This window comes from Tyto alba, unplaced genomic scaffold (assembly GCF_018691265.1).
Source record: "Tyto alba isolate M040663 unplaced genomic scaffold, T.alba_DEE_v4.0 Super-Scaffold_27, whole genome shotgun sequence".
Classification (NCBI taxonomy): Eukaryota; Metazoa; Chordata; class Aves; order Strigiformes; family Tytonidae; genus Tyto; species Tyto alba.
This window is the reverse complement of record NW_024881301.1, coordinates 14,183,061-14,200,067: the sequence shown is the minus strand read 5'-3', so window position 1 is coordinate 14,200,067 and position 17,007 is coordinate 14,183,061. Positions and strand designations below refer to the sequence as shown.

General features: G+C 36.8%; 1 protein-coding gene across 4 annotated transcripts in view; it reads left to right on the top strand.

The window, feature by feature from the left end:
- The window catches only part of SPIRE1 (spire type actin nucleation factor 1), a 129,021-nt gene that overhangs the window by 2,935 nt on the left and 109,079 nt on the right, over positions 1-17,007 (top strand). For all 4 annotated transcript variants that reach the window (XM_042798047.1, XM_042798046.1, XM_042798049.1 and 1 more), the window contains exon 2: positions 9,928-9,962. In XM_042798047.1, coding sequence (XP_042653981.1) covers positions 9,928-9,962 — 35 coding nt within the window. The remainder of the gene's footprint in view (positions 1-9,927; positions 9,963-17,007) is intronic.

Below are 17,007 nucleotides of genomic sequence, written 5' to 3'. Positions count from 1 at the left end.
CTATGACTTGGGGAGCAGTACATCATAGCATAGGCCATGAAGCTGTTTGGACACATTAATTTTGCTCTTGACATACAAATTAAAGTTTTCTTACAAAAAAGTACTGATTATGTAGAAATGGATGGTACTTTTCCAAAGCAGTTTTCTGGTTAATGTGCAATACTTGAAATTCCAAGTAAAAATACCAAGAAATTGAAGAAAATGTCCCTGAGATAGGAAACAAAGATGAGTTTCACTGATACCGGAGCAGAAAAACAGTCTTTGAGTTGGATCCCTGCCCTTAACCAAAACCAGAGACTGATTCTCAGATCTTTCCAGTTATATCTATGTGGTCTATTAATACTTGGTTATATTGTTAAAAAAATAAATAATAAGCTTTTGGCTAAATAGAAATAAAAAGAACGAAAATGTCACTCAGTTGTTCATTTTCGCATAAGCATTGATATTACCTGAATCCCTGGCAAGAGGAGGATCAGGAAGGATTCCTGCTAATTGTTTTCCTGCCTTTGTATTTCAGACAATTTAGGTTTAAGTGCCTGTGTCAGTGGTTTGTTAGAACAGTAGGAGTTCTGTGGGTTAACGCTCCGAGCTGTAAGGCTATTTTCTTCTAGCGATACATAAAAAATGTATAGCTGTAAGTTGGTGCATAGGTTCAGATAATTCACAGGAACAAATACTGGCTGTTAGTTTCTAGTTTTGTAAACAACAGATTCCTGTGTGGGCAAATAAAGGATTCCCCAAAGAATGATGTCTTTGGGTAGCGAACATTTGGGCTTTGTTCAGGATGGCGAGGAACGATGTGATCAGTCATGCCTGTCAGTGGGGCTCGGGCGAAGCCAGGAGCAAACGCAGCCGTGTCGCGGAGTTTGCTTTGGAGGCACTCACGAAGCGATGTTTTCACTGCGTGGTGCAAACCTTATCGTTTTACCAGAACTGAAGTGAGTAAGAAATAAGCACGAATATGCAAAAAATGAAGAGCTTGCTGTGGTCGCCTTAGTATAAATCATTGTAACTGGCATCTAAATACCATAGAAATGTGGGTTGCTTGGACGCCCGCATGGAGATACAGAGTAGAATGTATTTTACCTGATGGGTGTTTCAGCTGTCTCTTTGTTACTTGCAGTTTATATGAAATGAGCTAATGGTGGCATCTAGTAATGTGCCAGATGCAATAAAAAGTAACTTCTGAACGAGCTGAAATGTTTGGTATAAACATGTGGTTTGACTCCAAACTCTCTTCTTGCAGAACAGTACTTATAAGCGTTATAAACTTGAAGCAATAATGAATTGATAGATACAGGAGTAGAAAACCTGCACAAAAGCTGGCAATAGACCTCACGCCCAGTATTTAGCGGCATCAGGAGGCCATAGGGCACTGGAGGCTGTTTCATTGGGGTCACGTTGTCACTGTGAGCTGGATAAGGGGCTCTGCCTTCTCAGCGTGCCGGCTGCACCCCCTCTTTCTCTCAGGACAATTTAGGGGATGAGCAGGCTTGGGAAACCAAGGGTTTTCCCTGCATGTTTTGTTAGTGCCAGATCCCTGACTTAGCAAAGGCAGACGCTGATTTTGGGTGTTGCACTGAGCTCCTGAAGAAGAACAGCCATGGGGCTCTCAGAGGGGAGCAAAGATGGGTATTTGAAAAACCAAACCATGCCGGCTTCCAGCCGTTGGCTGTTGAGGGCTGGCGTGCACTCCTCGGCCTTCCCTCTCCCTTCTGGGTGTGTGCCTCTGCGGGTACTGCCTATAGGTGGCCCTTCTTTTGCCTTGTCCTCTGGCCCTAGAAGAGAAAGCACAGAGGGAAATTACTGCTGGTTTTATCAGAAGCAAGTACTATGCAGATTTTTGTCTTGGAAATCTGCCAGGCGTTCAGCGGGAGGACATAATTCATAGAGTATTCTGGCTTTGAATCAAAAAGATCACAGAAAAGTTGACTACGCGGTGGCTTTCATGGTACTCAGAGGGCTCAGGGTGAAACATGCTGGAGAGGAATAGCTTATGTTGTCTTGGCAGTTTTAATGACTTTCATGTCCTTCTTACACCCTTGTGTGCCCAGGTATTGGAAGGCAGCATGGAGAAATACAGGATGAATAAATGCAAATTTAGTTTGTCTGCATCAAGACGTTTTCATCTGTCAGTCTTTTGTGGAGCACCAAGAAAAAATATGCAGAATTTGTAGAGGAAAATGACTGCACTGACATTTTACTTCTAATTTTGTTGACCCTTTTGAAAGATAATGGTTGGGAGTAGTTTTGTTTCCTGTTTAAATTTCAAAACAGGTGTTGCTATGAATACTGCTAAAATAAATAGTACCTCTAGAATTAAGTCTTAATTATGCTCTGAATTCAGATTTTGTTCAAGGGTATTCAGGAACATCTGTATTTAGAAATAGTAAGGTTTGATGTTTTGAGCTTCACCTTTCCCTGCAAGAGTTTTTAGATAGATATCTATATAGATATGTTAATGTTGGAAGTCAAGGTAGGAAGAAGGTGGCACTAGACAGCAGAGAGGAGCCTCAGTGAATTGATACTTTATCTCTTCCTGCTTGCTCTGCTGCTCTGTGGAGGAGAGAAAGCTTAGGCCTTATTTATGCTAGGCTTTGTGCCATCAGTGTGGTTCCCAGTACGTAAGGGTGAACTGGAAGGCTTCCAGCTATGGCTTATGTTGGTGCATCCTGTGCACTGGGGGTTACGTGGGCTCTCTGTGAATGTAGGCAGATGGCTAGGGACCCTAGTGCAGGCAGCTCTGGTGGGGGAGGTCAAAATAAGCTAAGGAAAGATCCCAACATAACAATCTAAGGTCTTTGGCTAACAAAAAAAGCAGCATATTCCAAATGCCTGCACAAAGGAAATGGAAGGAAGTTGCCAGCAGTGATAGGTGACCTTGGTTACCTATATTTATATGCAGAAATGTTGCAAATGGTAAGTAGGCAGTGAAGGAATAAAGACTAATTTGATGTTGTCTGAAATCTGCATTTGTTTGTAAGGATAATTTAAGAGCCAAGAACTTTGAGGAATTTTGGGCCCCTGATGTTCTTAACAACTTAAAGTAAAAGGTAACACATTTGTAATTTAATGGAGGTTTTCTTGACTAGTGCTGTAATAATGTTGCTGTAGAAAGGGAAGTGGAATTGTAGTTGTTGTTAACAGTGATTGAAGAGTAAGGTGAAAAATGAGACATCTGCCATGATGCTGCAGAGAGTTAATATGATGTCCCTGTGGGGCATGACTGAAGAAAGCACAAAGATACTTTTTTGAAAAAAAAAAAAAAAAAAATGCAATGGGTAATGGAGTGCAGCTTCAGGGGCTGGTTGGAGATGACAGTTTACTCCACAGTTCCCAGTGAGAGGTGATGAGTAGGACTGGGGTAGCATGAGAAAGGCTTTGTAAAAGAAGACAATGGCAGTGTATGGTGTGACAGAGAGAGCAAGAGCGTGCCTTTAACAGGATGATTCAGAGAGCAAGATGTGATCAGAGCGACAGGCAGTGAAAATGACCCTCATGGCAGCAGTGCTGTGAATGAATCTGACCCGAGCGTGACTGCGTTTGCCAAGTGTGCGGCAGGTATGTTGCAGGTGACAAGAGGATTAAAGGTGCATAACATCCTGGATCCATGTTGGCAGTGAACTTTTAACTCTTTATAAAGAGGGGAAGCTATTTTATAATGTGTGTTAAAAGGAAACTGGAGAGTGTTCACTGTTTGTTTCTGAATTAATTTAGCACATTACAGCATTGGATCTGGTAAGGAGACAAAATGAATATTGTTCTATTCCTGATAAAACCTTAAGTTAGCCTGCGTGACTCACACAGCTATGTTACCAAATTTTATTGCTGTGCAGTTTAAGAGGAACAAAAGGAGATGAGTCAGCTCATACAGTGTGAATACAAGACTGCAAAGACATAGCTGAGGTAGAGAAGACTTAAGAGAACTACTTTTTCATCTACTTGAGAGGGTTTATTAACAGCTGGTGAAAGTTCTTAATGTATCCAACAGTGCTGTGTTTTCAATTTAGAAAAGCTGTAACCTGCTTGAAACTCTGGATCCATCAAATGTGATGGCAGTGGCTTCAGTGGAGTCAGAATTCTGCCACAAGCACACATACTTGTTGAATGAGCAAGCAAATGGATAGCTCCAGGAAAAATTAGAATATGATTAGAATAACTTTAAAAAAAAAAAAAAAAAAAGAGATGTGAGCTCTGCAAATTCAGGCTTTTTGGGAAGGGTTGATATCTGGACAGGTCAGAGGAAAGTGAATGTAGTATCTGTACTTAAGCATCTGTAGAAGAGACTGACAGCTACGAACAGAGCTCAGCAGCACTTGGAAATGCATATCTACCACAGTATTTATCTTCGTATAATAAAAATTGATGTGATCCCTAGGTAAACTTACAGGTTTTCTAAAGAGGACAAGGAGTGGAACGTAGAAATAATTGTATGGTGACCACAGCTGGTTTCCTTGTGTAGAGTAGAAATGGGACAAGACAAAGAGTGACCATTTAATTATATCTTAGAAGGTAGCACTAAGGTAGTATGGATTTGTTAATTTGGAATTAAAGAATATTATTTTAAAATAATTTCTATTACAAAATTTAGCTGTGTATTAACACTGAAGACCATTAATTGAGGACAAAAGTTATTACCTTTACTTTGTGCACTGTACAAGAGGATTGCTTGTGGCTGAACAAAATGAGTAACTTCACTGAAGTGTTAGATGGAGAAAGATGAAGACATAAAAAAAGGTTGACACAGGGAAGGAAAGTTCTGGCTGACTTTGGTCTAGAAACCTCTCTAAGAATTTTCCTTATATCTTCTTACAAATTTATTTCTCTTTCCTTTTTCCTCTCACAAGTAGAAAAATGAGGCATACCATTTCTAAATCATCAGCTGTAGGCTGATAGAGAAATCATGAGTCAGATTCAAAAAGCCACAAGCTGTAAAAACTCATCCCTTTTCTAGTTGCCTTCTAATTGCACAGTTTAAAGGAAGGATATGTTGGTCCTCGAAGCCTAAGTGTTTTACTTTAAGACATGGGTCTCTGTGTTTGCTGCTCTGAGGGGTCTCTGATTACCTCTCATAATCTGCTCTGCTTCCTTCCACCTCCTTATGTTCTCGCTATTATTGACCTTCTTCCCTGCAGTCTGATGGCTCTTACTCCTAAGCTATGCTGTACCTATATTTGTCTTTATTGTTTTCACTTTTTTTCTGTTTCTTTTTATTAGGCAAGATTTCTGTCCTCTTCTGTTATCTTGTAATACCTGTTCTCTGCCAGAAGTCTGGCTTACTCCTGCTACACCAATATTTTCCCCTCCTTTCGTTTAATTATGTATCCTTCTCTTCGCATATTCATTTTTTTTCCTTGTGTTGCTTGGTCTTACCTCTTCCTTTTATTAGTACTAATCTTGACTCTTGCATTGACAATCTTGTCAGATTTGGTGACTAATGCTCAAGTTCCTGCAAGCAGATGATTAAATGCAAGTCTGGATTTTTTTTCTTTTTTTTTTTAAAGGAGTTCCTCGTTCTCTTAAGAGCAAGGAAAGGCATACTTTTGTAGCTATAGTGCCTCTTGAAGGTGTAAAAGCTAGAAAGCAGATACAAATTCAACTTGTCGTTAATTTGGGGCCTAACTGAAGACTATTCAGTTTAAGGATCTTGAGTTCGTGACTCTTGTGTTCTCCCTTGCTCCCTGTCCTTTGATTAGCCCCTGTTTCGTCTTCAGCCACCTCTTCTGCTGTGCTCCAGTACGTATGGGCAGTGGCTGTCTTTCCTGAAGGCAGCTTGAACTCTGCTATTGTGGAAATAACAGCTTGATTTAACCCAAAACCTGCAGAAATGGGCTGTGGCATGTAATTAGAATATTAATCTTTAATACAAAGTGAGTTTCAGGTTTGTTGCCGATGCGTACATCAGCTACACTGTTGCCTGAAAATCAAGTGGTAATAATTTCAGTTCTTCAAGAACCTGTCTAGAAGCAAATGCTTTTGGGTCTATGCAGAGGAATCTGAGATGCTAGAGGAAGGCTAGGAAGATGCTTGAAGGCTGGTTAGAGCTGAAACAGCAGCCTTGTGATTGTGGTGTCACATCACTAACATCAACTCTGTAGCTTTCAGATAGCAGAGTGCAAATGGTTTTGCACATCCTGCATGCTTTCTTACAAATGTCTTGTTTCAGCCCATTTTAACATGCTGAATTATCTATTTTGATTTTAAAATTCAGCCTTAAATGTGTGCTTCTTACTATTGGCAGTAGTACCTGCTACGCTTGCTATTTGTTTTTAAATCTATGAAGACCCTTTCTAACCATGACCTGTTAATCCTTGGAAGGCAGGGAAATTGTGCTTCAGTGAAGCACAGGCTATAAGTATGGTCTTTTTTTAACAGCACTCTGAGAGATTTTTTTGAAAATAATGTTTTTTTCAAGTCTGAATAGCAGCCTGAAGCTCCTGCCTTGAGGGATGAGACAGTCTGCCCTGATGCTTGATGAAAATTTGGTGTGACCCTGCTCGGTGAGGGTTTGAAGTAAGAATAATTTTCAAATAGAAATTTTGAGGAATGGAGAAAGAATGTGAAAGTTTAGGGTTTCTTTTATTTTTTTGGTGGCAAATATGTCTCTTTGAAGACTGTTTTCAGAGATAAAGGAAACCTCCAATTTAAGTCTCTCCTTCTTGAAAAAAATGTTCTTTTTTTGCATTGCAACAATCTGAGTGAAAAATCATATAATCTTCCAGAGTGTAGCTTGTTTATAAATTGAAGTTAACTTCACAATTCAAGTTATGCTATTTACTAGTAATGAATGCATTAGTCACTATTTGAAAACTGTCATGGAAAAATACTGTTGAATCTTTTTTGGCAGTAAGAGTGGTGAAGATGCTACACAGATTAGGATCTAGTTGAATGGTTGTGAAGTCTGGAGCAGTCTGCATCTGTGTTAAGAAGCAGAAACTGAAATAATTTTGTAAGTCTTTACCTATTTACCAGATAAGCACTTAATACTGCTTGCAGGCAGAGACTATTCTATGACTTCTTACAGGGATTTTTTTCTTCTCCCGATCAAATTCAAAAAGTGTGACCCTGAGGCTGCATTTAAGAGGTTCTGCTTTTTCAGTCATGTCATCTGAAGAGGGAAGAAATCTCTACTCCTAGCTAGTATAAGTAAGGCCAGTGTAAGTAAATTGACTTGCATAGGCCATACAAAAGCAAATTCATTTCAGACTTGATAGATGCAAGTAAGTGCATGTTTCTTGGGTCAACACTGTTAATGCTGGTCTCTTCAGAAGTGTAGGAAATTCATGACAAAGGGAGCCCATAAGTCACTGCAAACAGTTCAGGGAGATCTGCTAAGTGTACAGCTGGGCTCAAGGTGCAGAGGCATATGGAATGATATGGTTAATAATTACCATAATGCAGTATATATTAAAATGTTGCAAGTCAATTAGTAGTTTGCACTTGTCTAGAGTACTGTCTGCAGTGCATTTGAGCTGGTGTGAGACTTAAAGTACTTGTTATTCCCCCTTTCTTCCCCAACATATGGAATCATGACAATAGTATTGTTTTTTAAAATGCTGGGAATGAATAATCCAGTGTAAGATATTCCCTGTATTTTTATAACAAAACAAAAAAATGAATTTTGATTTACTCTGAAAGCAGTAGTTAATTTTGATAGTACCAGATATGAAATAAGGAAAGTTTCAGCAGTTTGAGTGCTTTTCCTTGAAGAACAGCTTTTGTGGAAGTTTCTCAGAGAAGATCTATCACAGGCTATGAGATAAGCTTATTACTGTTCCTTTCATAAATTCAAATTTTGCTTTACTTGTTTTGGTCTTGGCTGATGTATTTGGTTTTGCGCTTCAAGACTTCATTAGGACTTCTGTTAGAAGGATCTTCATAGGATCTCAACATTGCTCTGAGGGCTAACAATGAGTACTTGGTGTCTGTCACACGGAAGTTCTAATAGACAGTTTGACTCCTGTTCCAATAGACCATAGGAGATGCAAATCAACATATTTAAAATTATCAGTGATTGCAGACACTGGTGGCTTTCTGTATGCCATTGCATCATTATAGGTTTAAAATTACTACCTTTTTTCTGAAGTAGTAATTTTAAAAAATAGTACTTTTTTTTTTTTTTTTCCAAAGATGGCAGCATACTTTTTTCCCCCATCTTGACTACATTTCTGTGAATTAGTCTTGTATCATCTTGTATTATGGAGATACATTGTTTTGGTCATCTGTCATTTGAGTTTCACATAAATAGCCCCTAATATTAATAAATCTGTTAATAATCATAGGAGTATTCAAAAAAAGTTTCTCCCAATTGTAATATAGAACGGTCACATGAATGTTACTATTTTAAACACAAATAAATTTCTTATGTGGATCTTGAAGTGAATCAACCAGAATCACCAATCCTTTTGAAAAGAAGATACATGATGCAAAAGCTACCTTTTTAATTCACTCTGTTCTTCATTTTGAAGTCAGACACCAGTGCTAAGCATTCAGCTTGCATTGACAACAGTTCAAAATGAGGGTAAACAGCTTTCACTGTGTTAGGTCTACGTTCCATACTCATTCAAGATGTGTTTAACCTTTAGTTTCAAAGGGAAGGTGACCAGTTCAATATGGCAAATTAATGTTTTTTTCTATGCAGGTGACTCTTCCTTAGTGCTGACAGTTTTGCATGCCTTTCAGATTTAACATGTGAAGTCAGCGTGATCACTCCTCTGTGCAGATGTTTATGCTAACCAGTTGGTTGAGCTTCCTTGGGCTCGCTGGGTAATCTGTTAAAGCAGTCCTTCAGTTAAGGCTACAAATTGCAGGCTTTTCCTAACTACTGCAGTAAATCCTTTGGCCATACTGGATGGTGTTCACCAGTCATCTCCTGTTACATATGCTCTCAGCGTATGCACAGTCAAGCAAACAAATGCTGTTCTAGTTTTTGAGTACATAGGGACTCAGAATTGTGTTGTGTATCTCTTAGCATGAGTGCCATCAGGCCCAAAGTTGCAAATTTTAAACTAGCAGTGCAGGTGCAATGCAGCCAAAAAGCAAAGACAAAAAGTGTAAAATTCAATACCTGTCTGTTTTGAAATGAAAGGTTTGGGTAGTGTCCCTTTGAAGTTGATAGATTTCTGTGGAATACTTGACTTTCTTGAATATCATTTTTCCAACAGAAAATTATCGTGTCAGAATTACTTCACCCGACTTTGATATGAATTATTAATATGAAATGATAGATTTGCTGCTTTTAGTGAAATGGTACCTTCCTCATATGCTGTGAAATTTCAGTCTTATTTTTTGTAAGCTGTGAAGCCACTCACACTTGTATACCAAAGTGGTTTGTCTTTGAGAAAATTGAGATTTCCATTTGATGAAATAATTCAGAAACTGATTTTTTCTGTATTATATAAGTTCCAAACCGATGTTTCTGAAGTTGGAAGAAATGCAAAAATTAACAAGAGGGACTTAAAAAAAATATTACAGTAATGTTTCAACTTTAATATGCTTGGGCTTCGTGTTGTTGTTGAACGCTTTGATATCCCGGAAGTATCAGATGAAACAGTGACTTTTCCCTGGGTTTTGAATTAATGTTGTTTTTTCTCTTGAAATAATGATTTGCTGCTGCTTAATTTAAACCAGTGTGTTTTCATGTTCTCTCTATGGCCAAGCATCAGTCACACAATTTAAATAATGAAGTCCGACATTAAAGACACATCTTTTTGAAAGGGAGTATTGTGAAGGATCCAAATAAAAAGGGCAGGGCCTTCTTATTGTTAATTCTGTGATGCATATATAATGGAAACATTATTGAAATGTTGTGATTTAAAGTAAGGCAAAGAATATTTGAAAATTACTGTAAAAAAAGACTTATGTTTTTAGCTTTATTTCTCCATAGTATTGTACTTATTCTGAAAACTTGTTTTTTTCATATTACAGATAAATCGAGCCGTTTACACTGCACAGAAATGGAGGTAAGAGAAATATTTTGTGTTCTCTGCTAGTGCTGATTTAGCTCAGCTCTTTTTCATTAATTTACAGTGTAAATGTGGTACATTTATAAGTCTGGAGTTATCATTGCAAAGTTGTATCATGAAATGTCTGTTGTATTTATGACTTTCATTAACAGCTGCATAAATGTGTCTTAACGTGGGATATTTAGTCTTACGTTCAGAAACAGAGGAAAGAGGCCATGTGGTTTTCCAGAAACAGGGTTAGAGATACGTTATGCAGAAAATGTGATTTCATTTAATATTACTTTCTTTCAAATATATATTTTTAGCAGAATATCTTATTTTAGATAGTGTCTGTTGGATAAATTCTCTTGCTATACTTACTTTAGAAAGGACTAGTAGGTTGTGGAATAAGTAGTATTTATGGAGTGTCTCGGTGATTTTTGACAACCCAAGAATTTGGATGAAAGCAGAGAAGACAAGTGATCTCAGGGTTGTTTGTCCATCTAAATATATCCCAGTTTCAGATACTTTTAATATTTCCTTTAATTTATCACTTGGCAATATTTTGTATCCCAAGAAATATTGTTGTATGTCTTTTTGAGGTGGCAACAAAAACAGAAATCCAGTTAAATTTGCTTGATTTATGTCTTAACCATTATTTATGTATCTTTGATACTAAGCTGTGACTAGTGTTGTAAGAATGTTCAAACTATCATTTTGTCAGATTTGTAGATTCAATCCAAGACTGAAAGGAAAACTTAAGTAGAATGTCTTGTTGAACAAGATGTGGACTCATAGTGTGATTTTGATTATCATACTGAGTAAATAATATAGTCTACTCCTTAAATAAACTTTTCCAGCAATAAATACAATTTCTGTGTCCTTTGCAGGGCAGTCTTTTCGCACTGCCTTTGAACTTTCTTTGAAATGTAAAACTGAGTTTTTACTTCAACTGTTTCATCAGTACCTCGGGCTGAGCCTGGAGAAGGGGCAAGTGCATGCATCTTAATTGGTGGGTTGTCTGTTTTCTCATCAATAATATATATGAAGGTGACAAACTGCTGTTACTGAATCGTTTATACGCAGATAAACTGTGCATGAAAATGGCTGGTTTAAAGACAAAATGAAAGGCCAGCTAATTCAACTACAAATAGTAAAATGCTAAGGCCATGCTAATTTTTACAAGTATTAATAATAATGAAAAAAGGAAATGTCCTTTCTGCAGGATACAGTGTAAGAAGTAATTCCTAACTGATATAAGTACAGAAATTGTAAGTAGGCATATTTTGTTTCTTTGTGTAGTTCAGTTTAAGCAAATGCACCCTGGTATTGTTTTGGGATTTGTAAAATCTCAGTTCTTAAATCTAATACATTATTTACAAATGATAATCTAGTCTGTCATTTGCTTTGCATGCCAAATATTGTTTACAATTTTGCTTTGTGTTTTTTAACGGAAGGTAATGAAAGGCCCCAACACTAAAAATACAGATAATAGTAATAATCCCTTGTTAAAATATTTTTAACAGAACATAAGGTATTTCATTTTGTGAGAGCCAAAGTGCTTTTGTTTCAAATTAAAATGTTCAGTGAGGTCAGTTGGATATATTACACTTCATCTCCCATGGGAAAAGAGTTTTTTACTTTTGATCTTTTAAAAATAGTTTTTGTTGGTAGTTGGAAAGAAAAACATATTAGAATTTCCCAGGGGACAGGGGCTTCATTTTACATTGTCTCTAATAAGCAGCACAGTGACCATTAGCATATTGACTCTTCTGTTTATTATTGTCATTGTGAAGGAGGCTGTGAAGGAGTCAGTGGCCTTTTTCCTCCTCCGAAATTCCTTTGGGGCTGCAGCTTTAAACTTGGAGTTGATGACGTTTGTGTTTTTCAGAACTAGGAATTCAGCAGAGACAGCCCATCTCACTTTTTTGATTTCTGTGGAAAAATGTGTGTCTTGATTGAATGTATTAGAATATGTGGGAAAGTTCTTAAAATCGTAACTAATAACAATCATAACATTTTTACAAAACATGTAAGCTATCCTGTATTGGTATTCCATTTATTTCAAGCTAGCAGTATGAGTGATGTGTCAAGTTCAGAGTCTAGATGCCATAGCCATAATGGGAAGATGGGAGTGAAGAATAAGGTGACTTTATTTAATCTGCATCTGCCTATGACTTTGTTACTTATATAATAATAGCGCTCCTTAGTTGTCTCAACCAAGGTGGTGCAGATTATATAAAATATGCCAGCCTCATTTGTAAACATTTAGTACTCTGTATAGAAAGTACTCTGTGAATGCTGAGTGATTCATATGTAGGAGGGTTTAATTGCCATGTATTCAAAAAGACCCACCTAGCCGAACACAGGCCTTTGTGCATGATTAATGTAGTTAATCAGTATGTATGCTAATATAAAGATAGAAGCAACCTCTCCCATTTGTTTAAAAGTCAGAAATTAATGAAATAGCATGTCTCAAACAATAGTGAATAAATTGTTCAACACCATTCAGCTCATGTCAAATCACAAAAGGAATCCATTGTAGAAATGTTTTAGGGAGACTTTGTGTGCTCTGTATGCAAATTCTACTCATGAGCTATGAGTTATATGTATCTCTAATTATTAAAAATCTTAACATACAGTGAAAATTACAGTACTTGTCTATGGAGCTAAAATTGCATTTTTTTACTGTTTCATTGGGAACTTGAAATGCTGACTATATCTCAGATAAAAATTTAAGGAAATAAATATATAGACTATACAGATACTGTGTTTGCTTTGGTACAAAGAATATACATTTTAGTTCATTGTGTTGATGCACATGAAATTAACTACCTCTCATGCTGATGAAAATGAGACCATGTATTTAATAGCAGAAAATGTTAGGATTTCAAAAGAGGTGTAATAATTTTGCATTAAAAATAATGCCACACCTACATTAAAGCGTGTTACCTGCTCAAAATTCAAGCTGTGTAAAATGGGTGTATTTAGCATAAACTAATATCTAGAATTATTTTTTTTTATCACTGTTGAGTGTAAACAAAAATAACATTCTCACTGAGGTGTAATTGCTGCAGCAAACAATCCTTGTCATGCACAGTGATAATCACTTTGTTCTGCTTTCTGAGCATTAACTGTATGGTGACAAGGGAGAAGAAATGCCAGTGCATGGAGGACAGGCAAAAATGTTTTTATGAGAATTAGTAAAATATGACTGAGTGTAATTTCCATCACAATAATGTTTTGATTATGCATTGGAAAAATAGAACTCTGCATAAATGCTTGGATACAAACCTGGTAGTTCTATCAAAGCTTTTGATTCCTTGTGCTTTTAAGAGGAGAATAACCAGGACCTTGGGATTGCCTTCTAGAAATCGAAGGAGAATCATGCATCTTTTCTTGCAAGCATCAAGTTGCGCTTGAGCATTAAGTGCCAGTGAAGCACTCATTCCAGTGCTGATGGAACTATCTCAGAGAAGCTGCACGTCAAGCCTTTGTGGAACCTGTTATTTTAGATACCTGAAAGCCCATTATGCTTGTTCATTGGTGTGGTGGTTCTATGGCAGTCAGTCTGATCTCCTGATTTTCCTGAATTACTTAATAGTCACAAAGAAACAGTGTAACAGACACTTGATTAAATAGTAAACACACAAAAAAGTAGAATTTAGGTTTTGATCTTTTGTGCTTTATAATGAGCTCCTTTTTCAAGAGGAGCTTTGTTTTTTGTAATTTCTATAAGTGTTTACTGCATATCAGGAGGAGGTTGATCTTGGAGGAAAATGGAGTTCTGTTGTTTACTTGCTATAAGCTTGGCACATCGCCCTTTTCATTCAGCAATTTCATTAGGAATACACAGTGAATATTGGGCTGGAGAACTAATAATGTATTTGAGTAATCTGATTTAGTGATTGTCAAATCCTGCCATCTGTCCAGAGTCTCTAAGAGAATTCAGCTGTTCCTTGTAAAGGCTTTGTAATTTTGCTGTGTAGTATGATGTGCCTTTAATAATCTGCACGCCCTAAAGTCACACAGGATTTGTGATGAAATCTTAATACCAGTGGTGCCACTGTTCAGCCTTGGTCTTCTGACAGATTCAGGTAATGGCTGGTGGAAAACTAGGTCTTGCAGTAACTTTGGTCCCTGGAGGCAACATTTTACCTGTAAAAAGCACAAATAGTAGAGCATGGAGCATTAAGTTAGGTGGTGGTGGTGTTTTTTTGATGTTGTTTTGTTTTGTTTTTTAAATCTCAAAGCACAAAAATATTCCCTATATAGTTACCCTCTGGTAACTACAGAATTACCCAATTTTTTCATGAGATTATGTGTGAAAGTTTGCAAATATAGTTTATATGACTCTGAAAGTCATCTCAGAGTGTTGGGAGAATAAGGTAATTTGTACAGGTCTTGAGTTTTTTCAGAATCCTTTCTATATAAATTCTTTTGTATTATGCTTGAGAAGATACCTATCATATCAATAGCATGCTATCGTATTTATGGTAGCTGTTGTGTCAGTTAGCTTTAAGGTGCTATTTTTTCAGAAGAACAGTGCTGGTGGGCACGTTTGCCTGTCCAGATCAGGAGAGTAATCTGATTGCTCGTTCAAACTGTAGGGAAAAATTAAGCTTTAGATGTTGTTTGCATGCCTACAATTTAATGGCCCTTTGTATTGTCCTTCTTTGTTGCTGAATATAATAAAAAGCAAGTTTAGAGTATCAGTATGAAATGAGAATGCTATGTTTCATACTTTTTTTTTTTTTCTTGTTATTGAAAACAAATTTTAAGCTACAAAAGTTATAACTACATTTTTGGTCTGCTAAATCCCTCAGAGGCTTCTGAGATCATATGATATTATGTTTCTATGAAGTCTGCTAGTTATGAGTTTTCTGTTAGAGATGCTGTGTTTTCTTGTCTCTTTGCTAAGTACAAAATAGTTAATAGTAAAAACATAATCCAAACAAGGGGTACACTTTCTGGAGATGAATAGAAACTGGATAATAGTTCTTGGAGTGATTGCATGGAGAGAGCTCTTTGTTATTTCTTGGTGGATTTTGCCTAGGGCAATTCTGAAACTGAGGTAAAATACACCTGTGGAGTTCAGTAAGTTCAATTTCAGTGGTAAGTTTGACCTGATAGTGTTGGCTTTTTGATCTATGAGAGACAAAAAACAACCCAAACCTTCCATTCTTGAGTATCTCTATTCACTCAGAAGCCCAACATCCACAATGTAAAAAGTATGCAGAAGATTTACCAGCAATAAGAGTAAGGTACATAAAATGTAGATTAAATGGCAGACAAAAGACACACAAAGAAGCTGAATCTCTGAATATTTCCTGTTTACGGCCATTCTTTCCCTGTACCGCTTCAATCTCCATAGCACTTACACTTGCAGTGATGAAGTTGGGAGGACTGAATAGGTTCAGTGAGTGGTTTGATTTTTTGGGAAGCTAAGGGAAATCAAACTTTAGCACATACTTTTTTAGGAGAGCAAGGAGCACTTAGATGAGCTGGTTAAGTAGCTGAATATAATATTGCATTCTTCTTTTACCGCATTTTTCCTTCCAGGTGTTCTACTTTTGATATGATAGTTACTCGTGTCCTGCAGTGAGATAACTTCCTCTGATTGAAGTGGGTATTAGTGGTGCTTTATGAAGAACAAACTTTTTTTTAATCATTTTTTAGTTGTAAAATGTTATGGTCCTACTAGATTATTAAATCACCTTAACAGAGAAAATTGCTCAAATAGACCTTTTTTTGTGTCTGTATGTGTGCTCCTAATTGTTATATGATTTTTCTTATTTCTGAGTGGCTGGGCTTAGTGCTCTCTGACTCTTAACGTATAGGCCCTTGAATATCTCAGCAGCATTATTTCAACTATAACAGGCATTACTGGATTAGGTTAATTGTAACATATCTAAGATAACCTAATTGCTTGTTTATCAGTTTTGAATTTGGTCGGTGGTCAAAGAAAACAGGAACTCGAGGGAGCTAAACAATTTTACTTCAGCAGTTCAGTTACCAGGGGCTGATTTTGCAACTTGTTATTTAAAAACAAATGATGTTTTAAATTTAGCTGTAAAGAAAATGAGGCAATGATTGAAAGATGACACTAATAAAATCAGTAAGCTTATTTTCAATATATGAAGTGATTTAAAGTGAAAGAACGTTATTTATTAATGAGGTGAATCTAGAATGCTCCTGCCTACTTTGTTTAATAACATCTGTGCTCTTCTTTTCGGTGATAACTTACATTAACATTACTGCTTTGAATGTGCTTAGAAATATTGATCTGGTTCATCTAAACCATACTTGTATGAAGCAAATTCCATTTTACCATACAAAATTCTTGTTAGTCACTTTACACTTTACATGTGTAGAACCCCCAGCAACTTATACTTGGCATAATAACATTATGAAAGGCTTTTTTTAAAAATGCAGCTTTAGTTGACCTAATGCAGATGAACATGTGGAATTTTTATGATCAGGTAGACAGTGTGGTTAATCTTTGTTTAGCCCTTAATTTCTCTTTCTGCCTTTTGCTGTCTTGTCTCTGCTGGGAGCAAGAAGAGCATCTGTCCTCTGGTTGTGAACATGCAGAAGCTTCAATTATTGCAAGAGAAGGAAGGAGATATGTGGTGTCCCCTCACAGGATTTCCAAAGGTCACTTAGGGAAAATACTAAGAGTAGAGCTTAATTGGAATTTCAGTCAGATACTAATTTTCAGTAGGTTAATAATAGGGCAGGTCATGGTGGCCAGCTCAGAAATTCCCAGTAACACTGTATTTGAGCATTCAAAAGTCATGAGGCTTATTTTAGCATACAGTGAGATCAGCAGAAAACAAACTGTTGAAAAGACTATGTTTTTTTAGGTTAGTTCCTAGGTTTTGGTTACTATATACTCAAGCTTTTTTTTTTTTTTCTTGGCAGTTCTATTTTTCATCACATGAGCACTAACATGTAGCTTTTTTATCTAAATCACTCGACCTGAGAAGTTGAGATGTTAAACAAAGCAAGATTTGCAGTCAAGTTGTGAGACCATGCAGCACTCTGTCCTTTCTTTGGCAGA